Source organism: Chiloscyllium plagiosum, unplaced genomic scaffold (genome assembly GCF_037043375.1).
Source record: "Chiloscyllium plagiosum isolate Xiang-an unplaced genomic scaffold, Cpla_swu_hap1 HiC_scaffold_35, whole genome shotgun sequence".
NCBI lineage: Eukaryota > Metazoa > Chordata > Chondrichthyes > Orectolobiformes > Hemiscylliidae > Chiloscyllium > Chiloscyllium plagiosum.
Genome location: NW_028270173.1, coordinates 17,903,447 through 17,930,645, shown reverse-complemented (window position 1 = coordinate 17,930,645; position 27,199 = coordinate 17,903,447). Strand labels below are relative to the sequence as shown.

Below are 27,199 nucleotides of genomic sequence, written 5' to 3'. Positions count from 1 at the left end.
GCTTTCAGTATGAAGAACGTAGCAAAGGGGGAACAGGGAACAGGTCAAGAGGCCTTGCCTGCTTTCTCCTGGTCATCCCCCACCTCCCAGGTTCTGCTGAATGTTGGAACCGATTGGGTAACATGGTTAATAATTGCCCGGTTGTTACATAATAACCAGGACTGAGCGTCCAGCCCTGGGAGTCCACTTGGATCTGTCAGGGCTCTACTTCTGGGAATCAGACACAAACAGCAACTCTAACTTTGGAAAGGGTCTTCCTCCCCAGTCTCTCTTTCTCTCTCTCTGGGTTTTGCAGTCATGTATCAGAGGCTGTGGTCGTGGATGATGTACCTTTCCGGACTCACCCTGCAGCTCCTTTGGAATTGTGAATATGATGATAAGGTGGCTGCTGGAAGCCTTAACAAGACCCAGGTAAGAATGTGGGGGGAAAATAATGAAGTCTGACAGGGATGGGGTGCCAGGGGTGGTGTGTGGGATGGAGAGCTGGGAAAGAGGGGGGGGAAGGTTGGGATCCCTGACATTTCCCCCTCTGGGGTTGCTGCTGAGTCACCCACAGAGCTGGGCTGAGTCCGTCACGGGTTGGAAAAGAGAGGGTGCATGGGTGATGCCCTCCGCATTCGACCAGCTCCCCGTCGCAGCCACTGCCTGGGACCCCAGCCCACCCTCTCAGGGGAGGGGGGTGCGGGGGGAAGCAGTCGGGGAGAGATGATCCAGGGTGGTCGGGAGGTGGTGGTGGTGGGGGGGGGGCGGGGGGGTGGTAAGGCTATCATTTAGCGGGACAGGTCTGAACATCAGAGATCTTCCTGGGGGGGGGAGGGAGGAGGAAGAGAAAATAAAGATTCCCCCCCCCCCCCCGGGGGGAAGGTGGAAATGGTAGGAGTCAGTGAGAGGGTAGAGATGGAAAAAAAAGAGTCTATTTGGTGGAAATAAACGAGGGAAGAGTGGAGCCACATATCTTTGCTAAAGCAGGTACCACATCGAGGTGATAGCAGCCGGGATAGAGCTGTGGGGTTCCCTCCTTCCCCATTCATTTCCAGCGGGCAGAGAGTCCCACCACCCCTCCCACCCCCACCCCCATCACTATCTCCCGGAGGTCACCACCTCGCCCACGCGTTGACTCTTTTGACCCAAGGATTTGGTAAGCTCTCTGGGTTGCACAAGTGGCTGAGGCAGGGAAGGTGTGTTGTTTCTGCCTGCAGTTGCAAGGTCTGTGTACCCTCATGCACTCGGGACGCTATCAGGGGCGGGCAAACTGTGCAAACCTGCTCCCCATCTCGATCCCCTGGTCAGAGCAGGGGCGGGAAGCACAAATTGCCGGAGAATCTCTGGCAGCATCTGAGGAGAAGAAGTCAGAGTTAACATTCCGGGGTTGAGTGCCCCTTCCTCAGAACTGACTGGCACTTGGGGAAACGGCGGTTTCTTAAGTCAGTTTTCTGCCTGGGTACCCTGTAGCCTTCTGGACTCAATGTTGAGTTCAATAACTCCAAGGCTTGAGCTTTTCCCATGTCCTTACCCCAACCCCCACCTCCTGCCCCAACACACATACACACACACACAAAACAGACATACACAGACAGTCACACAGATACATACACACATAAACACACACATATACACACATACACACTCATACACATACACACACACGTATACACATACACATGCACACACATACACATGCATACACATATACATACATACACACGCACACACCCCCCCCCCCAGGCTTTGTTATCACATATAGATATGCACATTCCTGATGAAGGGCTTATGCCTGAAATGTCGACTCTCCAACTCCTGGGAAGTTGCCTGACCTGCTGTGCTTTTCCAGCACCACACTTTTCGACTGACTCTCCAGGATCTGCTGTTATCACACAGTCTGCCATTACATACAGGGAGAAAGTAAGGACCACAGATGCTGGAGACTCAGAGTCAGAAAGTGCGGTTCTGGAAAAGCACAGCAGGTCAGGCAGCATCCAAGGAGCAGGAGAGTCAATGTGGATCACCCTTACTTTTCCAGCACACACCTTTTAACTGCTATTACCATGGCTAGCCCATTGCTCGCCCTAACAGTCCCCATTAGTAGTCCCCATTCTAAGGAAGCGTCACTGGACCCGAAACGTTAACTCTGATTTCTCTCCACAGATGCTGAGCTTTTCCAGCAATTTCAGGTTTTGTTTCCCATTAGTAGCTATTCACCCTCCTAGCCAGATCATTACCCACTCCTTTGGCTGTCCAACTGCTGTCTCTCTCTTTGAGCTTTATCCCACCTCTCGCTTACTCCTTAATCGCTCACCCCCACTCTGTCTGCTGCATTTAAACCTACATTTTCCTGGCTACCATCAGTTCTGTGGGAGGGTCACTTGATCCGAAACATCAACTCTGATTTCTCTGCACAGATGCTGCCAGACCACCTGAGCTTTTCCAGCAACTTCTGTTCTTGTTTCTGATTTCCAGCACCCGCAATTCTTTTGTTTTTGTTTTACTAATTGTAGGGTAGGGGTTGAACCTGGGGCAAGTCTGGGCATTTTGTAACGATGACAGAAACTTGCATTTGGACGGGACTGGAATGAATGAATGGGCTTTTCCAATTGTCTTGGTTCTCAGGAAGGGAGCCACTTCCGAGTGACAGGAGGGGGCAATATCCTGCAGAATTCTCTACCAAAACCACCCCCTCCTCCCTTGGAGGGGTCAATGTGTTGGAGAAAGGAGTAGATAAGATTTCCAGAGGCTGAAGGTTTCAAGGGATGTGTAGAGAGAGAGGGAGAGTGGTGTTGAAAGCCATGATCCTTTAAACTGGGTTCGATGGGACGAACGGCCGTCTTGTTATCCTACTTTGTGTGTTTGTGTGGCGCCTGAGGGGGAGAGGTTGTTGGACATTCGTAAAAAGCAGACACCCAGCCACACGAGTATCAGGACTGGGATCTGAGGGGTAGGCTTTAAGAAATAGCATAAAGGAGAGACAGAGAGAGGGAATTCCCGCTCCTTAGGCAGGACCACTAAGTCCACGTTTTGGGCATAAACCCTTGATCAGGAACCGATGGAGATTGGTCTGGAGAGTGGAGGTGAAGTGAAAGACAGAAACAAAAGTTGCATTTGTGTAGCCACTTGCACGTTCTCGGTAGGTCACAGCCTAAGTAACAGCCAGTAGGGTGCTTTGGCTTCGGAGTGCAGTCATAGAGATGTTCAGCCTCCCACACTCCAGGGAAAACAGCCCCAGCCTATTGAGCCTCTCTGTGTAGCTCAAATCCTCCAACCCTCGCAACCTCCTTGTACATCTTTTCTGAACCCTTTCAAGTTTCACAACATCTTTCTGATAGGAGGGAGACCAACTGTAATAATCGCAGGAAATGCATTGGCCAGATCCCACTTTGCAGAAAGCAACAATGTTGGAGGCATTCATGAGGCTTTTGGATGATTATTTGGTGATGCTCCTTTGAAGAGCTGGTGCAGCAACGATGGGCCGAAAGGCTTCATTTTGTGATGGTAGGATGACAAAGGCCGGTCTACTTCTTGATTGAGAGATAAGCGTTGACCATGTTGTGTCGGATGAAGAGCCATCCGGCCCATCTGTTAGGTCACGGAGGATCTGTGTTGGCAAAGGCACTGAGCTTTACATTCACCTGGTATTTGTCCCCTCTGAGTCAGAGGGTCCCCACTCAGGAGAGGATGCACTGGGAAATCAAGGCTTACATTCCAGTGCAGTACCGAGGGAGTGCTGTACTGTCAGATGTACCGGGTTACAGTTTGCAGTCCTCAGGTGTTCTGCTGTGTTTTATTTTTCATTAAACACTGCAATCATTGACTGTGCAGCTCTCTGGTATATTCTCAGCTCATGTCAGGCAATATAGAAATGCAGGATAGACTTTTCTTATCGGGAGGGCCAGGGGAAGTTTCATTAAATCTTCACATTATATTTTTCAATGCTGTATCTGGAATACAGAATTGGGATTCAAACATGTGTTTTCCTAATTTTACCATCCAATTACTGACTATATTTGGAATAGGAGATACTGGTGTAGACTATGATCAGATCAGAATGACCTTCCAAAGTCTTCAACAGTGTGGCGTGACCTCTGGTTCTAAGCTGCTGATTACAGAAAGCGATCCAATAAGTTACTTATAAATAGAGGGGGAGTTGCTATCAACAGTTGCAAGCATGCCTTTTTATCATCTAGCAAAATAACGTCATAGATGGTTTGTTAGATGGACCTTTGACAACTAGAGGATCTGTGTGTGTGTGTGTGTGTGAGATACAGACTGGAATCTAATCGAGGGTTCAAATGGTTTATATATAGAATAATGGATAACTGGGAGTGAGTCACAGACTGGAATTTAATCAAGGGGCTCAGATGATTATCTTTTGAATAATGTAAAGGTGATTGTGGCTGTGCAGCTCAAAGAAAGATCTGTCCATCTAGTCTCCTCATCTGCTATTTTCCCAAATCCCTGCCAATTACTATCTCTCAAGTATTGTTCCAATTTCCTTTTGGCTGTTATTGAATCTGCTTCTAGCACTATGCAAGGTGAGTAAAATCCAAATTGTAACAAACCACTGCATGAAATATTTTCCCCTCTGCTTAGTTTGCCAATTGGCTTAAATCTGTGCCCGCGATTTACCAGTCCTTTTGCCACTGGATACAGTTTCTGTTACTTCCGCTATGAAGAATCTTCTGTGATTTAGATTTTAAATCTCACAGTACCTCCCTCTGTTTTAAGGAGAACATTCCCATTTTTCTTTTTCTCTCCACACAACTGGTGTTCATCATGTCCAGTGTCATTGTGGTAGCTTTATTTAGTTATTCATGGTATGTCACTTCACTGGCTGGATGGCTATCGCCTGTCCCTAGTTGCCTTTGAGAATGGTTGTCTTCCTAAACCACTGCAATGTATTTTGTCTAGGGATACCCAAACAGTTGTTTGGCCTCAAACAGTAGTTTGATCTAGTCAGACTGAAAGAACAATCGATATATTTCTAGCTCAGGGTGGTGAGTGGTCTCCTCATGTATCTGCCGCTCTGTGTCCTTCTTGATGGTAGTGATCATCAGTTTAGAAGGTGCTGCTGAAGGAGCCCTTGTAAATATTTGCAGTGCGTCTTGTAGATTCTACATACCCCTGTCACTGTGTGTTGGTGATGTGGAGGGAATGAAGATTTGTGGACGTGGTGCCAATCAAGTTGGTGTTTTGTCCTGTTTTTGTTCTTGAGTGTTGTTGGTGCTGCATTTATCCAGGAGTGGAGAGTATTCTATCACATTCTGTCCTGGTTTGTGGCTTATAGATAGTGGGCAGGCTTTGGGGAGTCAAGAGGTGAATTACTTACTGCAGGATTCCTTGTCTCTGATCTGATCTTGAGACCACGATGTTCATACAACTGGTCCAGTTTTTTGGTCAATGGTTATTCCCCAAGATGTTGATTGTGAAATTTGATCTGAACACTCTCTAATATTTCCACATTCTTCTGAATATGCAATGTCCAGAATTTGTCAGAATAGTCACAATGGGTGCCTAATTTATACAAAATTTGAATGACTGCTTTGCTTTGGTATTTCAATGAACGAATGATTTATTGTCACAAATATTGTAAGAAATACAGTGAAAAATGTTTTGTTACCACAATATGGCGCAGTTGTGGCAGTAAAGAGTAAATGGTACTTAAATAGAGTTCATGTACATTGGCTGTGATCCCAAATACAACTCCAGGAATTTTATAAGGTCCACACCTACCACTTCTGTTTATAAAGCCAAGGATCCCACTTTGAAGAATCTGTCTTCTAAATTTGTCCTTGCCCGCTTCAAGGACTGATGTATCTACACTCCTAGATTTGTGTCCTACAAATTGCCACAACCAAGGTGGCATGTTTCACTTTCTATTCCCACTCCTCTATCGGCCAAAATGGTTTACAAGTTTTAATCAACTCAATGTCTTCGACAATTATTTAGTTCTCAGACTGTGTTGGGTTCAGTATGAGGAGCAAGTCAGCCAGGTTTCTTTAGTAAAAAACAAATAACTAGCTTATTACCAAAAGCAAACATATTTAATTAAAATACAAATATTGCTGGCTAATAGTTTGGATTTTGCAAATAATACCTACTTTTTAAGAATAACTATCACACAGACATACGTTCAAGGAAAATGAACAATGCAAACTCTAGCCAGTGTTAACTTTAAAGTACCCAGGTGAAGTCATTGTTAAACGACAGCCCAGTGGTATTATTGTGGATTGTTAATCCAGAGACCCAGGTAACATTACATGAACTTGGGGGTTCAAACCCCATCACGGTAGAATTTGAATTTAATTAAAATCTGGAATTAAGAGTCCAACGATGTCCATAAATTCATCATCAATTGTCAGGAAAAGCTCATCTGGTTCATAAATGTCCTTTAGGGAAGGAAACTGCCATCCTTATGTGGTCTGGCCGACATGTGATTCCAGACCCACAGCAATGTTCTCTGGGCAATTAGGGACGGACAATAAATGCTGGCCTAGCCAGTGATGTCCTCATGCCATGAATTAATATTAACAAAAACTCAGGGAAAAAGGTAGTGTCATGGAATGCCCTGAATATTGTTCTGATCCTGAACTCATTCTGCATACACCGAAGCTGTTGCCTCAAGCATGTTTTCCTAGAACAGTTTTAGAAGGTCTTTGCTTCAGGCAATGGTATAGATTCCAAGAAGATTCACTTCAGGAACTCTCTCTGAGTGGTAAAGTTGACTATCAGTGAATTTTCAGCTCTCTTACTTTGCTGAGAGGATTTGCAAAGATTGGAGAAAGGGAATATTGAGTTGTCACTTTGCAGGTAGGTCTCAGATATTCCTGTAACATTCAGAAAGGTTGATCCTGCTCACAAACTGGTCCATGGGTCATCTCTCTGGAAGTTCTCCAGACTGCACGATGCCATGTGAACTCCCTTACAGATGCAGCATTGTTTCTATTGTACCCAGTGCCTTTCCTTAGTAAAGCACCTTTAGTTTAAGAGTGTAAAATACATATTTATAGGGGTCCACATGTTAAAATAATATTTGGATAACATCTCTTTTTCATACTTTCACCCTTGGAAGAAACAAAATCTAGCTTAGAGGTTTCATTTGCAAGGTGTCAAAACATAAGGGAAGATACAAAATAAGGAACACGTGTGCAATCATTCACTCTTTCAGTCCAACTAATCGAGTCATTGAGGTTTACAGCATGGAAACAGGCTCTTTGGCCCAACTTGTCCCTGCCACTCAGTTTTCACAATTTAAAATAGTCTCATTTGCCTGTGTTTGGTACATATTCCACCATACCAATCCGATTCATGTACCTGTCTAAATGTTTCTTCAATGACAAAATTGTACTCACCTCCCCCATTATCTCTGGCAGTTCATTTGAGACAACACCCTGTTTGAAAGCATTGCCCGCCCCTTTTGTATCTCTCCCCTCTCACCTTAAACCTATGCCCTCTAGTTTTAGACTCCCCTACCATGAGGAAAAGCTGCTGTCTGCCTCATCTGTGCCTGTCATGATTCGACAGACCTCTATAAGGTCACCCGCCAGTCTCCTACACTCCAGGTTTAGATTAGATTAGATTACAGTGTGGAAACAGGCCCTTCGGCCCAACAAGTCCACACCGACCCGCCGAAGCGAAACCCACCCCATACCCCTACATTTACCCCTTACCTAACACTACGGGCAATTTAGCATGGCCAATTCACCTGACCCTGCACATCTTTGGACTGTGGGAGGAAACTGGAGCACCCGGAGGAAACCCACGCAGACACGGGGAGAACGTGCAAACTCCACACAGTCAGTTGCCTGAGGCGGGAATTGAACCCGGGTCTCTGGCGCTGTGAGGCAGCAGTGCTAACCACTGTGCCACCGTGCCACCCACCAAGGTCCCAGGTTGTCCAACCTCTCCATGTACCTCAAACCTTCCAGTCAAGCAGCATCCTAGTAAGTCTTTTCTGCACTCTTTCTAGTTTAATAATATCCTTTCTATAGAGTGACTAGAACTGCACTCAGTTCTCCAAATGTGGCCTTACCAATGTATTGTTAAGCTGCATCAAAACATCCCAACTCCTATACTCGATACTCTGACCCATGAAAGAATGCATGCCAAAAGCTTTCCTCATCACACTGTCTACCTGTTACTCCATTTTCAAGGAGCAGTGTGGTGTTTTTTGTCCATCTTGGTGTTCAGGTAATTCACAACAATGCTAGATTGTGGAGGCATTGGTGGTGATCTTTCAGGAATCACTGGAGTTAAGAAGGGTCCCAAATGACATGAAAATGACTAATGTAGCACCCTTGTTTAAAAAGGCAGTGAGACAGAAAATGGAAAACTATAGGTTAGTTAGCCTGACCTCAGTTGTTGATAAGGTTTAGGAATATTATTAAGGATGAGATTGCGGACTACTTAGAAGTGCTTGGTAAAATAGGGCTGAGTCAGCATGGCTTTGTCAAGGTGAGTTCATGCCTGACAAGTCTGTTAAACTCTTTTGAGAAGGTAACAAGCAAGTTGGACCGAGGAGAGCCAGTGGACATGATCTATTTGGATTTTGGGGAGGCCTTTGATAAGGTGCCACACAGGGTGCTGCTAAAAAAGACAAGAGCTCATGGTGTTAGGGGTATAGAGTCATCGAGTCATAAAGATGTACATCACGGAAGCAGACCCTTCGGTCCAACTCGTTCATGCCGACCAGATATCCCAACCCAATCTAGTCCCACCTGCCAGCACCCGGCCCATATCCCTCCAAATCCTTTCTATTCATATACCCATCCAAATGCCTCTTAAATGTTGCAATTGTACCAGCCTCCACCACTTCCTCTGGCAGCTAATTCCATACATGTATCACCCTCTGAGTGAAAAAGCTGCCTCTTAGGTCTCTTTTATATCTTTCCCCTCTCACTCTAAACCTATGCTCTCTAGTTCTGGACTCCCTCACCCCAGGGAAAAGATTTTGCTATTTATCCTATCCATGCCCCTCATAATTTTACAAACCTCTATAAGGTCACTGACATGGATAAAGGATTAGCTAACTGGCAGAAGGCAGAGAGTAGGGTTGTAGGAGTCATTTTCAGGATGGCAGCTGGTGACCAGTGGAGCACTGCAGGGGTCAGTTTTGGGATCACAACTGTTCACATTATACATCAACAATCAGGATGCAGGAACTGAAGGCATTGTTGCTAAGTTTGCAGATGACACAAAGATAGGTGGAGGGACAGGTAGTGTTGAGGAGGTCAGCAAGTTGCAGAAAGACATTGAAATGCTAGGAGAGTGGGCAAAGAAGTGGCAGATGGGATACAATGTGGCAAAGTGTGAGGTTATGCACTTTGGTAGGAAGAATAGAGGCTTCAGAAGTCTGAATCACAAAAGGTCTTATGATTCCTAGTTCAGGATTCTCCTCAGATTAACATGTAGGCAAACAAATGCAATATTAGCATTCATTTCAAGAGGGTTAGAATATCAGAGCTGAGATGTATTGCTGAGATTGTCTCAGGCTCTGGTCAGACTGCATTTGAAAAATTGTGAGCAGTTTTGGGCTCCTTATCTAAGGAAGGATGTGCTGGCCTTGGAGGGGACCCAGAGGAGGTTTATAAGAATGACCCAGATATGAAGGGCTTGTCATATAAGGAGTGGTTGAGAACTCCAAGTCTGTACGTGATGGAGTTTAGAAATATGAGGACAGATCCCATCGAAACTTTGTGAAATTTGGGGCAGTTCACACCAGTTCATATACTAAGCTGGCTTTCAACTTCTCAAAAGGTGCTTGTCACTCCCCTGAACATAGTAGCTCAGTTTTCTTCTGAAACAAGTCTGACAATGGAGTAACTGTAGTGCTGAAATTTGGTACAAACTTGAGGTGGGAAGCACATAGTATTGTACTTCTAGATAAACCTGTTGGACTATAACCTGGTGTTGGGTGATTTTTAACCACATCTCAATATGGCAGCACAGTGTCTAGTCTCTCTAATAGTTGTGTTCACTAACCAAACAGTAGTAGTTTCAATTTGAGAATTGTCCGGGCCTCTTTCTGCTTTATCTTCCCTATCCTTTTCACCTTCCACTGTCCTTTACTGCCTGGCAGACCTTTGCTTGTGTATCCTCCATTGGGCTGTGGTACTGTGGATGTGACACAGCCGGCTAATCATCTGGGGTATCACACAAAGAATTCACCTTGCTAATCATTTCTGTTGCTGTACAGGGACAACTGAACTGGGCTTTCAGCAGTACATCCTGTAAAAAATAGCAAGTGCAATGCATAGTTCCCGGTTGAAATATTCTGCTTTCAACCTGTTTGCCCACCTACAATTTGGATCACATCTCTTCAACTTTTTTTAAATGGCACTATTTCTAATCAATCTGTTCTTCTAAAGTGGAACTTGAACCCAGGACTAATGAACCAGAGATATGGACACTACCACAGCACCACAAGAACTCCTCACTCTTATCTTCTCATAGCAATATCCAGCAATGACCTATTGGCTGGAAGCTAATCAAGTAGGTAGATAGTTGATTGGTAGAGTAACAGATGCTTGGCCACAGATTATGTGCTGGAATAAATTAGGACAGAGGAATATCTCTTTCACCCTAGTTTGACATTGCTTATGTTTGCCATGAAAATTCCAGGCCTATATTTTTATGGCATTTCTGTGTTTCTCATTTATGTTTTTTTTGTTGTTGTTGAAGTAGCTGTCTCAGAGTTTAATAACTTATCTAGCCAAACATTTATCTGAACTTCCTGCCCTCCTCTGTTAAAGGCCTTGAATCCCTGCTCAGACAGAGACATTGGCGGACGTGCATGTGGGATTTAATAGAATGACACTGCAACCCAGGGATTCTTCTTACACCAGGAAAGGGTGGCACTCTTTTCTCCAGAAGAAAGAAGGTTGGGAGTAATCTAATAAGAGTGTTTTAACTTTATGAGGGCAAGTTTGAGGAGGTCGAGGAGTGGGGAGTAGGGAGTGACAAGAATGAGAGGACCGTAAAGATAAGGGAGCACGCATAACTCCAACAGGGAATTCGGAAGAAATATCTTCACCCAGAGCATGCTGAGAATGTGGAACTCCCTACCACAAGGGATAGTTGAGATAAGTAATGGTTGCAAACATCTAGGGGTAACCTAGATGAGTATACCAGGAAAGAATTAATAGAAAGCCAGTCTGTGAGGGTGAGGCATAGATAGCAAGAGGAAACTGTTGGACCAAACAAACTGTGGTTGGAGATATTTTGTCATACTTAGTGAGCTTTGTTTGTTGCCAAGACAAATTTTCCTACAATCACCACCGACTTTTTCCTGACGGCGTTTTCCTTTGTCCTTTTCCTTCTGCAGTATTCCGGCAAATGGTACTTCATCATGATGGCAGCGGACTCGGATGCCTCACTGCTCAAGTTCAGGGCCATGGACAGCAACACCTTCCAGCTCACACCCATGGAGGCAGAGCAGAAGCTGCTCCTCCGAGGAGAGATCCGTCTCAGCCAGTGCGTACCTCACTGCTCATCTGGGCAGGCGCACCTCTCAATGTTAGGCTTTTAACTGATCAAGTGATGTTCCGTGACTAGAATGCTGAGAGAGGGGGAAAAAAAAATCATTATGCGCCTCCATCTCAATTGGGAAGGCTCTGGCAAATCCACATCCAACAACCTACCCTGAAAACTCTGCTCACATTTTGACACTTAGGACAAATCTGAGCACAGAAGCGGAAACAATCCATAACATTCTAAAACAACCGTGTCCTTTAACAAAATAAGCATTTCCCCCTATTTCCCAATGTCAATGAATCATCTTTTTAAAAACAAGTCCAGCATCTGGATCTGCGTCTTTACGAAAAACAAATCAATCTTCCTTGAGCCTGGTCCTTTCTGTGTTCCAAGTTTCATTGAATTCTGTTCATAAGTTTTTGAGGTTCTTTACAGATGAACTAAAGAGCAACTGCAAAGACATTACCTTCATTTACCTTTATTGGTAAAGGTCCTTATTATGGCAAATGGAATGTTGGCTTTTATTGTAAGAGGAATTAAGTAAAAAGATATTGTAGGAAATCTTGCTACAACTGCAAGTGGCATTGGTGAGTCTGAACTTTGAGTACTGTATCCAGTTCTGGTCACATAATTAAGAAGGGAGACAGTTGCATTGGGAGTAGCTCCGAGAAGGCTCATTGGGCTGATTCTATGGATGAGGGGGTTTCACTTAGGAGGACTTGACCAGTTAGATATGGAAAGGATACTTCCGTTTGTGCCAGAATCTTGAATTAGGGGTCGTAGCTTAAAACAAGAATTCACCCATGTAAGATGATGAAAAAGTTCCCTCTCTCAAAAGAAGTGTGTGCAGGATCTTTAAATATTTTTAAGACAGAGGTAGATAGATTATTGATTATCTGGGATATGCAGGAATGTTGATTTGAGGTTAAAATCAGTTCAGACATGATCTTATTGAATGGCGGAGGAGACTCAAACAAGACTACATTCCTTGTTCATATGTAGTCAGGAGAATGTAGCTGATTACTCTGTCCTCCTGTATCATTGGCTTTGATTAATCTCCATCAAAGTTAGAAAACATTATCTTCCGTGCAGGAAAGAAAGAAAAGTGTCTTCAGCAGAGGACAACAGAGAGAGGGAGAGACATCATGGTCTTTGATGAAGGAACAAAGGGCATGGGACTGAGAACCAGTAATAGGCCATTTGGCTCTTTGAGCCTCTTCCAACATTCAATGTGATAATAGTTGATCTGGTTGTAGTCCCAGTTCCACTTTCTCGTCGGTTCCCCATATCCTTTGTCTATATAAAAAAAAATCAAATTCGGCTTTGAATAATTTCAATAACTGAAACTCCTCATCCCAAGAATGGGGGCAGATAGTGATCAGGCTATTAACTGAGGAAAGATAGTGATTATTGCCTTTGGTAGAGAGGAGAGAATGAGTCTCAGCATTGTCAACAGACAAGGAGCAAGAACGAGGTAACAGCGTGTTAACAGAACGTAATTAACAGAATATGACATTTTAATGTTGCTTCGTAGGTCAATGAAGTGTTTGTCTCGACAGTGGATCTATCACATCAACAACAAGACGCAAGAGATGATCCTGGAAGGTAAACTCCACCAGTGTCTTCACAGCTCAAACCTTCTCTTCATATTGAATAACATTCATGTCATACAAATGCCAGTAATGACCAACTCTAATAAGAGAGAATCCAATGTTCCCATCATTGAATTCCCCACTATCAATATCCTTGTTGTTACCATTGACCAGAAACCCAACTGGACTCGCCACATAAACGCATGGCCTAAAAGAGCAGATCAGAGATTTGGAATACTGCGGCAAGTACTCACCTCCTGGCTCCCCAAATATGTCCACCATTTCAAAGGCACAAGCCAGGAGTGTGATGGAATACTCCCCACTTGCCTGGATAGGTGCAGCTCCAGTAACACTCAAGAAGTTTGACACCATCCACGACAAAACAGCCTGCATGAGAGGTACCACATCCATAAACATCCACTCTGTCCACCACCAACACTCAGTAGCAGCAGTGTATGCTATCTACAAGATGCACAGCAGAAATTCACCAAAGATCTTCAGGCAGCATCTTCCAAACCTATGATTACTTCCATCTAAAAGGACAAGGGCAACAGATGCATGGAAAAACCATTACCTACAAGTTCCCCTCTAAGCCACTCACTTCCTGATTCTGAAACATATCGCTACTCCTTCCCTGTTGCTGGGTCAAAATCCTGTAATTCCCACCCTGAGGGCACTGTGGGTTAACCTACTGCAGTGGTTCAAGAAGGCAGCTCACCACCACCACCTTCTCAAGGACAACTAGAGATGGGCAATAAATGCTGGCCAGTCAGCAATGCCCATATCCCATGAGTGAATAAAAAAAAGTTGCAGATGCATTGCCATAGACAGAACATAGATTTATACAGGCAAAAGCTTTGTTCATATACAGTTCTCAATATTAGTGCTGTGTTACTCTCTTAAATACATGGGAGCATTCTACTCAGAGACAAGAGGAAGCTATTTAGCTCCTTGAATCTGTTCCATCATTGATTATGATTATGACTCCAAATTCCTTAATCTGTGTCCTTGCACAAACCTATAAATTACCAATTCGACATTATTTATTAAACAGTTGTTCAAGAGAATCTGGGCCAGCATTTATTTCCCATCCCTGATTGCCCTGGAGGAAGTGTTCTGAGCTGCCTCTTTGAACCACTGCAGACCCTGAGATACACAAATATCCACAGTACTGTTAGGAAAGTAGTTCCAGGATTTTGACTAAGAGAAGAAACGGTGATTCATTTCCAGGTTAGGATAGTGTGTGGTTTCGAAGGGAACTTGCAGGGAGTTGTATTCCCATTTATCTGCTGCCCTTATCCCTCTAAGTGTCAGGGATTGTGGGGTTGTTTGGCAGGTACAGTCTAAATGAACTAACATTTTTTTAAGAAGTGTTTCTAAAATCTATTACCCTTTACATGAATAAGTATTTCCTAACCCCTCTCCATAATAGCAACAGACCCATCACCCATATTAAATCCACCAGTGGACACCCTTAACATTTTATATTTGTGACATAAAACTAGCTTACACAATCTCTCCTGCTTAATGTACTGTTATAGAATGCACATTGGATGTTTAGAGCAAGTGGTGGTTATTATTGGAAGCTAATTATCTCAGCCCCAGGCCAGCACCACAGGAACTCCTCGTGATTGTGTCCTAGGTCCAATCATCTTCAGCAGCTTCATTAATAACCTTCCTTCCATTATAAAGCTGGCAGTAGGGAAGTCCATTGGTGATTGAGTGTTCAGTACCATTCACAACTCCTCAGATATTTGGGATGACTCAGTGGTTAGCACTGCTACCTCACAGCGCTAGGGACCCAGGTTTGATTCTAGCCTTGGGTGACTTCCGTGTGGAGTTTGCATGTTCTCCCCGTGTCTGGGTGGGTTTCCTCCCACAGTCCGAAGGTGTGCAGGTTGGGTGGATTGACTATGCTTGAAAAAGAATTGCCCCATAGTTTCAAGCAGTGTGCAGGCTAGCCATGGTAAAAAGCCTTACTACACTGCAGTGATTCTGTGTTCAGGTCAGAAGCAGTCTATACCCATGTGTAGCAAGACGTGGAAAAAAAGTCATACCTAGAGTCAGGAGTTGCAAGCACCATTCATGCTGTGAAAGTGTCATGCAAGCAAATGACTGCCTCCAATGAATATTTAGCGGCTTTAACTCCCCCAGGCACTGGGTGGTGCAATCCATCTGATATTGTCCTTTCCCTCTTCTGGGATTTGGTGGTGCAGTGGACCAACCATTCTCCTTTTGTTGTCTGCAATCGGATAGGACAGTGCATCAGAAACTGTCCTTTCCTCCTCGAGGATGGGATAGGGTAGTGAATTTGAGACCCCTGCTGGCAAATCATGAAAATGGCAAAGAATCTCAGCTCACCACACCCAAACAATGGTCAATGTCATTACCACTCGGTGGGACAGTGAGTCAGACAGTGTCCTGAACCCTTCTTGGACCGGGTGGGTCAGTGGGTCTATCCTTTCCCTCTTAGGGATTGTGCAGGGCAGCCGGTTTAGACGAGATCAATGAAAGAGCCTCCACACTTCTCAAAACCCTAGATTGGTTGCAGTTTGATTCTTACAGATCTTTTCCATTTGTCTCCTTATTTGAGGCCGGCCTTATCAGAAGACGGAGATCTTCGTGAACGACAGTGACGATTATATTGTGCTTCTGGAATCACAAGATAAAGGATCAGAGAGGTTCCAAAGGCTGATGCTTTACGGTAAGAGACACACGCAGTGACAAACCTGAGGATAAATGAAGTGTGGGCTGCTTAGGCCAAGAGTCTTTTTCCATCTCAGAGTTTCCCTCCTCATTTAGGTCTTTTAATATTTCAACAGTTGGCTTCAAAGACTACGGCTTGCATTTCACTGATAAGAGATGAATGGATGATCTAATTGAAAAGGCGAACAGGGGAGGTATAGTGAATTCGTAGAGCAAATAAGTTAACTTATACACCTTAACTTTACAGCCAGCCCCTTTTGGGCTGAAATCTGAAAGTATTTCTTCAACTAGAGGCTGTTGAATATATGGAACTTGACACAAAAAAACGATTGAGGAGACTGGGGTGGGTGGGGTGAGGGATCAGTTGAGAAATGTCAGAACTGAAGTTGCTAAGGTTTTTAACAATGGAAAAGAAGTCACTGAGATTTAAGCATATGGATGCTTGAAGTAGAAATTCTTTGTTCTATCAAGTCTTTACAAAAATGAAGAAAAATTAAGACTAAACTGGGAAACATAGCGTTTAAATTGGATTAAGCTTACGCCCACAGCTTGGTTGAGGAGCATAGAACGGTACAGGCCCTTTGGCCCATGATGTTGTGCCAAGCACCTATCTTAATCTAAGATCAACCTAACCTACACACCCTTCAATTTACTGCCGACCATGTGCTTCTCCAGCAGTCGCTTAAGTGTCTCTAATGTCTCTGACTCTACTACCATTGCTGGCAGTGCATTCCATGCACCCATATGTTCAAATATTGCTTAAATTTGATGACAAGGATGTGGAAGTCTTTTTCATCTCATTTGAAAAGGTGGCTAAACAAATGCAGTGGCCAGTAGCAATGTGGATTTTGTTGATCCAAACGAAACTTGTAGGTAGGGCTAGTGAGGTATTTGCATCCCCATCAGAGGAGGTATCTGGGGAGTATGAGGAGGTGAAAAAAGCCATTTTAAGTGCAAATGAGCTTGTACCAGAAGCCTATAGATAACGTTTCAGGAATCTAAGGAAGGACCCAGGTCAAACCTACATTGAGTTTGAAAGGATCAAACAGGATAATTTCGATCGATAGATAAGAGCTTTAAAAATCGAGAAAACCTGTGATGCCCGTAGATTATCTTGAAGGAATTCACAAAATTCATTTGCTGAAGTAACACAAACTCATGTGGAAGAGCAGAGAATTAAAACAGCAAGGTTAGCAGCTGAAGTGGCTGATGATTTTGAACTGGTCCATAAAACATGGTTTGACTTCCAGATTCAATTTCAGTCCATGAGGGATGGAAATTGGGGCAAAGAGAAATCTTCACATTGAAAGGGAAAGGTAGATTTCAGTGAAGATCATAATTTACTACAGAGTTAAAAAAGAAACCCTTGAGGGGGACAAAGAAGTTAAGAAGCTCCTGTGTTTTCATTGTTATAAAGTGGGCCACACAAAGTCACAGTGTTGGTGGGCTAGGAGAAAGTCAGATGTAGGAAACCAGACGATCCTGGGAGTTTTGTCGGACTAGTAACAAAAAGCACAAGAGTGCCTCAGAGTGTACAAGAGTTCGATTAAGGAGGAAGTGCCAGATTTGCTTAAAAATATACATGCAAGGGTAAAGTTTATTCACATAGGCCAGGAAGAGCAGGTAAAGAAATTACAATATTAAGAGACACAGGATTCTTTCAGTCTGTGATGCTGAAGGATGAGGAGACATGTATTCCTGAGGGTCTATTGCCAGAAAGGGTACTGGTAACAGAAATTCATGGTGAGACAAGAAGTGCTCAGTTATGTAAAGTGAGGCTAGGGAGTCCAGAGAAGAGTGGAGAATTTGTGGTAGGAGTACTGGACAAACTCTCAGCTCCAGGGATACAATTTGTCCTTGCAAATAACATAGCTGATACACCGGTAGGCGTGCTGCCTACTCTAGTTGAAAAGCCAGTGGAGACGCAGGCAACTGAAGAAATAAAGGATCTTTATTCAGGAATTTTCCCTGATTGTGAAGTCACAAGATCACAGAGTCACAAGCTGAAGCAGGAGAGATCAAAAGGCACAGGTAAGGAAGCTGACATAGCTTTATTCAAGATTTTTTTTGATTAGGAAAGTGGGACAGAACGGGGCAACTAGATAAACATGGAAGTATCTTAAGCTCTGCTATACTTTGCGAATTACAGCAGCAAGATGAGAACTTAAAACAGTTGTATCAAAAGGCATTTACAGAGAAGGAGAGTGAATGCATTCCTGTGTGTTATTACTTAACAAATGATGTCTTAATGAGGAAATGGAGACCATTACACATTCAAGCAGATGAGAAATGGGCAGAGATTCATCAAATTGTTTTGCCAGTAGGGTATAGAAAGGAGGTGTTGCAAGTGATGTGTGAGCTACCACTTGGAGGTCATTTGGGTTAAGGAAAACACCGGCTAAAATACAAAGGCATTTTTACTGGCTGGGACTACTAAAGGATATAGTTGAATTTTGTCAGATGTGTCATACATGTCAGCTAATTGGAAAACCTCAGGCAGTAATAAAACCTGCACCTTTAATACCTATTCCAGCATCTGAGGAACCTTTCACAAGATTAATTGATTGATTGCGTAGATCCCCTACCTCAAACAAAATGTGGGAATAAGTATTTATTGACAATAAATAAATAACAATAAATGTGTAGATTTCTAGAGGCAATCTCATTAAGCAACATCACTGCTAAAAGGTTTGTAGAAGAATTATTTAATTTTTAAAAATCAGATACAGACTACCCATAGAGATCCAGTTAGATCAAGGATCAAACTTCACATCCAAACTATTCAAAGAGGTTTTGGATAATTTGGGGATAAAGCAATTCAAATTGACTGCGTACCATCCGGAATCGCAGGGGACGCTAGAGAGATGGCACCAAACACTAAAGACCATGTTGAGAGCTTATGGTCAGGATTATCCAGATGATTGGGATAAGGGAGTTCCGTTTGTACTTTTTGCGATCAGAAGATGTACCAAAAGAATCAACCAAATTCAGTCCATTTGAAATAAGGGGGCCGTTAAAATTAATGAAGGAGACATTAATAAATCAAAATTCAGAGACCACCCATTTGGACTATGTGTCAAATTTTAGAGAATAATTAAATACAGCTGTAATGCCAAATGGACGATATCACTTCAAAGTCATGTCATTTGATGTAAAAAAAACGCTCCAGCCACATTTCAGAGACTGACTATAAGGTCATTGCTGGATTACCCAATTATGTTGTTTACATTGATGACCTGGTGATTTTTAGTCACTCATGGGCGGCACGGTGGTTAGCTCTGCTGCCTCACAGCGCCAGAGACCCGGGTTCAATTCCCGCCTCAGGTGACTGACTGTGTGGAGTTTGCACGTTCTCCCCGTGTCTGCGTGGGTTTCCTCCGGGTGCTCCAGTTTCCTCCCACAGTCCAAAGATGTGCAGGTCAGGTGAATTGGCCATGCTAAATTGCCCGTAGTGTTAGGTAAGGGGTAAATGTAGGGGTATGGGTGGGTTGCGCTTCGGCGGGTCGGTGTGGACTTGTTGGGCCGAAGGGCCTGTTTCCACACTGTAATGTAATCTAATCTAATGTAAAAAAATCATGAAAGGAACATTTACAGCATTTACCGGACTTGTTCGATTGGCTTTGGAAGGCAGGCTTGATGGTAAACCTGGATAAAAGTGGATTTCCATGTTATTGGACATGGATAGATAGCCCCACAGGATGAGAAAACAAAAGTAATTGGGGAAATTACCCACACCATTGATGAAAAAAGCAGTACTACGGTTCCTGGGATTGAGTAAATTTTACTGACAGTTTGTGCCGAACTTTAGCAGTGAGGCTGCTCCACTCACTGAATTGTTAAGAAAGGGCAAGAAGTTTCAGTGGACAGCGGACTGTCAAAAGGCATTTGACAACCTGAAGGCTGAGTTAACCACTGCGCCGGTCTTAGCCACACTGCATTACACGAAGCCTTTCAAGGTGGCTATCGAAGCAAGTGATGTCGGTGTCAGTGCGGTGCTCCTGCAGGAGGATGATGAGGGGCTAGAAAGACCCATCGGATATTTTTCCAGGAAGTTGAACGTTCATCAACAGAAATATTCAATGGTGGCGAAAGAGACATTAAGTTTGGTAGTGGCATTACAACATTTCAGTGTCTATATTATCAGTAATGCATCTGACACAATCGTATACACTGATCATATCCCATTGACATTAATGGAAAAATTTAAGGACAAAGATACCAGACTGTTTAGATGCAGCTTGTTGTTTGACAATTGTGCATGTGGCAAGTCACGAAAACGTGTTTGTCAATGCATTATTGAGGCTCAAATGAGATATGGAGATGTTCAATGGTGGTTATGCCATGGCCTGAATTTGCATGTGGTTATGTATGTTTGCATGTTTATAGTTAGTATAGTGTATATGTGTGTTTAGGTTACTAACCGGGTCTTTGAAAGGTTTTAAAAATGAAGCCATCTTTTGGTATTGATGGTTCACAAGGTGTCACAAAGCTGGTCCCTTTTTTCTAAAAGCTGTCCTTTTTTCAAGAATACTGTGTCCTCGGTTTTTTTTCACAGGGGTCATAAACCGCTCTCGATGCTGATTAGACTGGTTTGGTACATTCCTAATGAAGGCCTTTTGCCCAAAATGTTGACCCTCCTGCTCCTCGGATGCTGCCTGACCTGCCGTGCTTTTCCAGCATCACACTCTTGACTCTGCTTTCCAGCATCTGCAGTCCTCATTTTCACTGAGGCATTTCTGATCCTGCAGACTTCAAGAGGAGGCTGAGATGGATCATCGACATGACACACTCAGTGGGTGCTAAGTGCAAATGCATCTGTACTGCCTTTTGCATCGATATGCTGGGCTCCCATACCATTGACGATGGGATATTTTTGAAGATTGCTCCTCCTATTATAGCATGTCCATTACTGACCAAGACTAGATGAAGAAGAACAGCAGAGCTTTAAATCCATTGGTTGAGAGATTGGTTAGCTCTGCTAATGGATGCAATTACAAGTGTTCACCATGCAAGCAGTTGTGTTGTAACGTCATGAGGTATCGCATGTTGAGGTATGCCTGGTGCTGCTCCTGGCATGCCTTTCTGCACTTAATATGGATTCACTCAAATACAATCTTCTGACAGGAAATAGCTAAACATTTAAAGGGGAACGATCAGAAGAGATGTGAGACTCTTGGACAGCTCTGTCATGAGCTGGTACAGACATAATTGATTGAATGGCTTTCTTCTATGTGTGCATGGTAAAAGGGTGTATTAAAAAATCCAGGGCTTCTGGTATAAAGGGGTCCTGCTAGTTATAATAATTTTTTAAGCAATCTGCTCAGACATGTTATGACACATCTCTGAAGTAAGGAGGACTTGAATGCGGCTTTCTGGCCAAGAGATAGGAATATTATCATTATGCCAAGAGCATCAATTATGTAATCAATTTGAAGGCAATGTAAAGGATGCTTGAAAAGTTCATTTAACCAACCTGTTTGGACATGGTATGAAACACCTCCAAGGCAGGTAGGATTTGAACCGGGCCTCCTGGTCCAGACTGATAGATCCTACCACAAGTCTCCATTCGTGCCAGTTATCAGGTGATAATGCACTGGTCTATAGAACTCCAACATGCAATTTGTATCAGGGTTGTCAGGAGGATGAGAGAGATTGTATTAATTGATTGTTGTCAAATTATTAATACACACGGGCCATGTAATTCAAGTGTCTCTTTCTCTCTTCTTCCTCCCACCATCTTCTCGACTCTCCTCTTCGCTCTCAATACAGGCAGATCTCCAGCCTTGACTGACTTTGCCCGCCTGAAGTTTGAACACCATGCCAAGTGCATGAACTTGACTGCCATTTTTGTTCTGGAACAGGCCCAAGGTTAGTAACTGAAGGCATTGCCTTTCTCAAGTCCTCTCTTGCTCTATGTCCGAAAGATGCTGGGTTTGTAAGAACAGAAAATTGAACATATTATTCTATTGTTTAATTAAATAAAATAGTGCTAGTTGGTAAAAGAAAGAACTTTTACTGCCTCAGATCATCCCAGTTTGACAGGTTTAGCAGTTCTGAGCATGTAACAAACCAGTTGACAAAGGAAAACTAACAAAAAATTAACATATTTGGATTGCCAAATGGCATTTGACAAGGTTCCACATAAAAGGTGCCAACATAAATCAAGAGCTCATGGTTTTAGAGGTAATATATCAGCACAGATCAAGGATTGGCTAACTAGAGAAACAGGATAAATGGGTTTTTAGTGATCTGCCAGAGATCACTGCTGGAATCTCAGCCATTCACAATCCATATTAATAACTTGGATGAAGAGACAGATCGTACAGTAGATACATTTGTTGACAACAAAGCAGGTTGTGAGGATGACATAAAAAAACAGCAAAAAAAGTAGATAGGTTAAGTGTGGCCCAGAAAAAGTTACATGAAGAGTAACGTGGAAACTTGAACTTGTCTGCTTTGGCTGAAAGAATAGGAAAGCAGTATATCATTCAAATAGAGAATGTATCATAAGGTCCTTTATGTGCAAGCACAAAATGCTTGCATGAGGTTCAGCAAATAATGAGGAAGGCAAATTAAATGTTGACCTTTAATGAAAGGAAGATGGAGTATAAAAGTGGGCAAGTTTTTAAACAACTGTGAGGCAAACTGTGCATAGTTATGGTCTCCACACTTAAGGGGGTCATGAGATTAGATTAGTTTCCCTACAATGTGGAAACAGACCCTTCGGCCCAACAAGTCCACACCGACCCTTCGAAGAGTAATCTGCCAGACCCATTTCCCTCTGACTAATGCACTTAACATTACGAACAATTTAGCAAGGCCAATTCACCTGACCTGCACTTCTTTGGATTGTGGGAGGAAACCAGAGCACCCGGAGCAAACCCACACAGACACAGAGAATGTGCAAACTTCACACAGACAGTCACCCGAGGCTGGAATCGAACTCGGGTCCCTGGTGCTGTGAGACTGCAGTGCTAACTGCTGAGCCCATATTTGCCTTGGTGAGGCAGGTCAGAGAAGGTTCACTATGCTGATTTCTGACTCGAAGACATCATTGCATAAAAACAGGTTGAGCAGATTTTGCCAATAATTACTGGGGTTTAGAGAATAAGAGGTGATCTTAATGAATCAAATTGGATTCTTTATAGAGTAGATGCTGAATGTTTCCTTTCATGCAAAGAATTGAGAATTAGTGGGGCAGTTACAAAATAAGAGTATCCCATCTATGACCGAGATGCGAAGTAATTTAGGAATCCTCACCTTAGGAATCCTCTTCCACAGTGAGCAACAGAGGCGATGAACTTGTCAATCATAACTAGACTACTAATCCAGAGACCCAGGTGATGATTGGAGGACCCATGGCAGATGTGAAATCGGAATTCGGAACAAATCTGGAATTAAGGCTGTAACGTTGACTATCAAAGCACTGTTGCTTTTCAGAAAAACCCATCTGGTTCAATAATGTTTAGAATAGGAAGATCAGTTTTTACTTGGCCTAGTTTATGTGCCACCCTGTGTTCTCTGGACAACTAGGGTTGGACAATAAGCGCTGGCCCTGCCATCAATAGCCATATTCTGTGAATGAATTTAAAAGAAATATGTCAGCTAACAAATATGGGTCATTCAATACATTCAGACAGGAAACGCCAGGGAGGGGAAGCAGGCTGAAAAGCAGAGTATCAGCTGCAATCAGCTCACAACCATAATCTTATCAGATGGTGGAGAAGGCTTAAGGAGCCAAGTGACTCACACCTACTCCTATTTCTTAAGTTCTTAGGTGCTTCATCAGTTGAAAAATGTCTGAAGTGTAGCCGCTGTTGTAATGTAGGTAAAGTGACAATCAATGTATGCAATGACCAGGTAATCTGTTCCAGCAATATTGCATGAGGCATAATATTTAAAATTCATTTGTGGGATTTGAGCATCGCTGGCTGGCCAGCATTGATAGCCCATCACTTGAGAAAGTGGTGGTGAGCTGCCTTCTTGAATCACTGCAGTCCATTTGCTGTGGGTTGACCCACAATGCCGGTAGGGAGGGTATTTAAGGATTTTGACCCAACGACTGTGAAGGAATGGCGTTATATTTCCAAGTCAGGGTGGTGCGTGGCTTGGAGGGGAACTTACAGGTGGTTGTGTTCCCAAGTGCCTGCTGCTCTGTCAACAGTAGATTATCACAGAGCCGCTTGTATGTCAACTGCCCATGGAAATGACAGGGTGAGGTCAGAACCTTCAAAACAAGATGAGAAGGGTTGGCTGGGAGCGTAGGAAGGTCAGTAGATTAAGTTGAAGACAAGTACCAGGGGTGTGATTCCTGAAGAAGGGCTTATGCCCGAAACGTCGATTCTCCTGTTCCCTGGATGCTGCCTGACCTGCTGCGCTTTTCCAGCAACACATCTCCGGCTCTGATCTCCAGCATCTGCAGACCTCACTTTCTCCCCAGGGGTGTGATAGCCTAGCCATGGGACTGCTAATCTAGAGAGCCAGGAAATGTTCTGGGCATCTGGTCTGAAACCTGCCATGGCAGATGGTCGAATGCAAATTCAATAAAAATCTGGAATTAAAAGTCAACAATGAGCAAAATATGCTGGTGGACTTAACCCATTTTCCTATTAGCAGTGCTTTGGGATAGACATACTTGCGGAAGGACTCTGGAATATTGTGTGCAATTCTGGTCTCCTTCCCATCGGAAGGATGCTGTGAAACTTGAAAGGGTTCAGTCAAGATTTACAAGGATGTTGCCAGTGCTGGAGGATTTGAGCTTTAGGGAGAGGTTAAATAGACTGGGGCTGCTTTCCCTGGAGCGTCGGAGGCTAAGGGGTGACCTTATAGAGGTTTACAAAATTATGAGGGCATGGATAGGATAAATAGACAAAGTCTTTTCCCTGTGGTGGAGAATCCAGAATTAGAGGAAATAGGTTTAGGTGAGAGGGGAAAGATATAAAAGGGACCTAAGGGGCAAGTGTTTCACATAGAGGTTGTGTGTGTATATGGAATGAGCTGCCAGAGGAAGTGGTGGTAGCTGGTACAATTACAGAATTTAAAAGGCATCTGGATGGGTATATGAATAGGAAGGGTTTAAGAGGGATGTGGGCCAAGGGCTGGCAAATGGGACGAGATTAGGTGAGGATATCTGATTGACATGGATGAGTTGGACCGAAGGGTCTGTTTCTGTGCTGTACATCTCTATCTATGACCATGAAACCATTGTCGATTGTCAGATATACCACTCTGACTCACTAAGGGCCTTCAGGAAAGGAAACTACAATCCTTACCTGATCTGGCCTACATGTGACGTCAGAGCCACTGGATGTGGTTGATGCTCATCTGCCCTCTGGGCAATTCTGAATGGGTAACAAATGCTGGCCCAGCCACCAACACCCACATCCCATGAATGAACAAAAAAAAATTATTGAAAATGTGTTTCATCCTATATAGTTATCGTTTTGACATTACAGTAATTAGATTTCTCCTTTTCCTGCAGAGCCTTGTGAGATATCTTGAGTTACAATTTCCAATCTTCAGGACCTTGGAAATCAGGACTACGAGGGTACAACTCCTGAACTATCTCCTCTGCATATGCTATTGGTTTGCCCCCTTATGGAGCATCGGACATCACAATTATCTTGTTCGCTGACAATTAATTCAACTGCTCTCAACACACATCATATACAGTGCCATAGGACCAGGAGGCAGCCATTTTGAGGCCACTCTGCCATATTCAGTAAAATCTTGGCTGCTTTCATACCTCACCTCCACCTATCCCTCTCCCTATTCTCCCCTCCACCCCACCCTCCCCATATCCAAAGTCCAAAGATGTACTGGTTAGGTGAAAGATTTCGATTTTCCTTCGTGTCCACTTTCTTTTGCTGTTCCTGAAACGACAAGACACTTTTCCATGTTCCGAAGCCAACTGGATCATCCAAATGCGGTGAAGTTTTGGAAATTTGAGCTCAGAGCAAAACACACCCATAATTGAAACAACTGATGCTTTTTGCTCAGTTTGATGCTTTTTAATTTATGCTCATGGATGCAAAAATCAGGTGCATTCTTTTATGGGTGCGCAAACAAGAGACTCAATTTTTTCAGTGTGTACCACTGGAACAGTTTGCTTCTAACCCCGATTTCATTTTTATTTTGGGGGGATTTGAACAAAAACCCACTATCTAGAAATGTGCAACCCATTATGAAGTGTAGAGAATCAAAATATTGAACTTCAGACATTACTGGTGATAACTGCGAGCTATTGTTTGTACATACGTACCTTTGTTCACTAGGAATGAGCAACGAATAAAGATCTTGCATCTATACTGGAAGTTTGTGAAATATTGTGGATACTCCGTGCACAGCAACAATACACAATGATTGTTTACAATACTCCCAAGAACAATTAAGGACTGGAACAACCTTTCATCTCCAAGTTCTCTAAGGACTCATTTAATGAGAATCTGTTATGGAGTCATACAGCATGGAAACAGACCCTTGAACATAATCCCAAGCTAAACTGGTCACACGTGCCTGCTCCTGGCTCCTATCCCTCCAAACCTTTCCTATTCATGTACTTGGCCAAAAGTCTCTGCAACGTTGTAATTGTACCCACATCCATTTCTTCAGCAAGTTCATCCCATATGCCAATCACCCTCTGCATAAAAAAAATTTGCTCAGGTCTCTTTGAAATCTCTGTCCTGTCATTTTAACAATGTGTCCCCTAGTCTTGAAATCACCCATCCTAGGCCAAAGACAACTACCATTAACTCTATACCTCTCATTATTTTATAAACTTCGATAAGGTCGCCTCTCAGCTTCTTACACTCCAGTGAAAGAAGTCCTAGCCTCTCCAGCTTTTCTTTATAACCCAAACTTTCCATACCCAGCAACATCCTGGTAAATCTCTTCTGAACCCAATGCAACTATCAACGGTTATGCACCTCATGATAAGTCCCCACTGGAAAAGAGCAGAGGTCAATTTTATTTAGAAACAAGATGAAGCTATGATAACACCAAAAAGCAGCAAAGGCAATTGCTGATCGATTTTAAAAAAGGAGCAAAGTTGGAGTTGATATGCAGATTGCCATATTCTCAATTAAGCGAAAGTGAGGTAGCAAATGCTAGAGATCAGAGTCAAGAGTGTGGTGCTGGAAAAGTACAGCAGGCCAGTCAGCATTCGAGGAGCAGGGGAAAAAAAAATTCGATGTTTCGGGCAAAAGCCCTTCATCCTGAGGAAGAGATACAATGTTGTGGCCATAACGGAGATGTGGGTTTCACAGGAGCAGGAATGGTTGCATGATATTCTATGGTTTAGAACGTTTAGAAAGAATAGAGAGGGTGGAAAAAGAGGAGGGGGTGTAGCATTGCTAATCAGAAAGTGAATCACAGCTACAGAAACGAAGGTTGTTGAGGAAGGTTTGTCTACTACGCCAGTATTAGGACCAGCAAGGGAA

At 43.4% G+C, this 27,199-nt stretch overlaps 1 protein-coding gene across 1 annotated transcript; it reads left to right on the top strand.

Moving 5' to 3' along the window:
- Positions 1 to 187: 187 nt before the first annotated feature.
- On the top strand, positions 188 to 26,066 carry LOC122541406 (apolipoprotein M-like). The gene is made up of 6 exons (XM_043678155.2): positions 188 to 411; positions 11,315 to 11,463; positions 12,998 to 13,068; positions 15,649 to 15,759; positions 21,531 to 21,629; positions 25,243 to 26,066. The coding sequence occupies exons 1-6, from the start codon at positions 298 to 300 to the stop codon at positions 25,260 to 25,262; spliced, it is 564 nt and encodes a 187-aa protein (XP_043534090.2). The 5' UTR covers positions 188 to 297; the 3' UTR covers positions 25,263 to 26,066.
- The last annotated feature ends 1,133 nt before the right edge of the window (positions 26,067 to 27,199 follow it).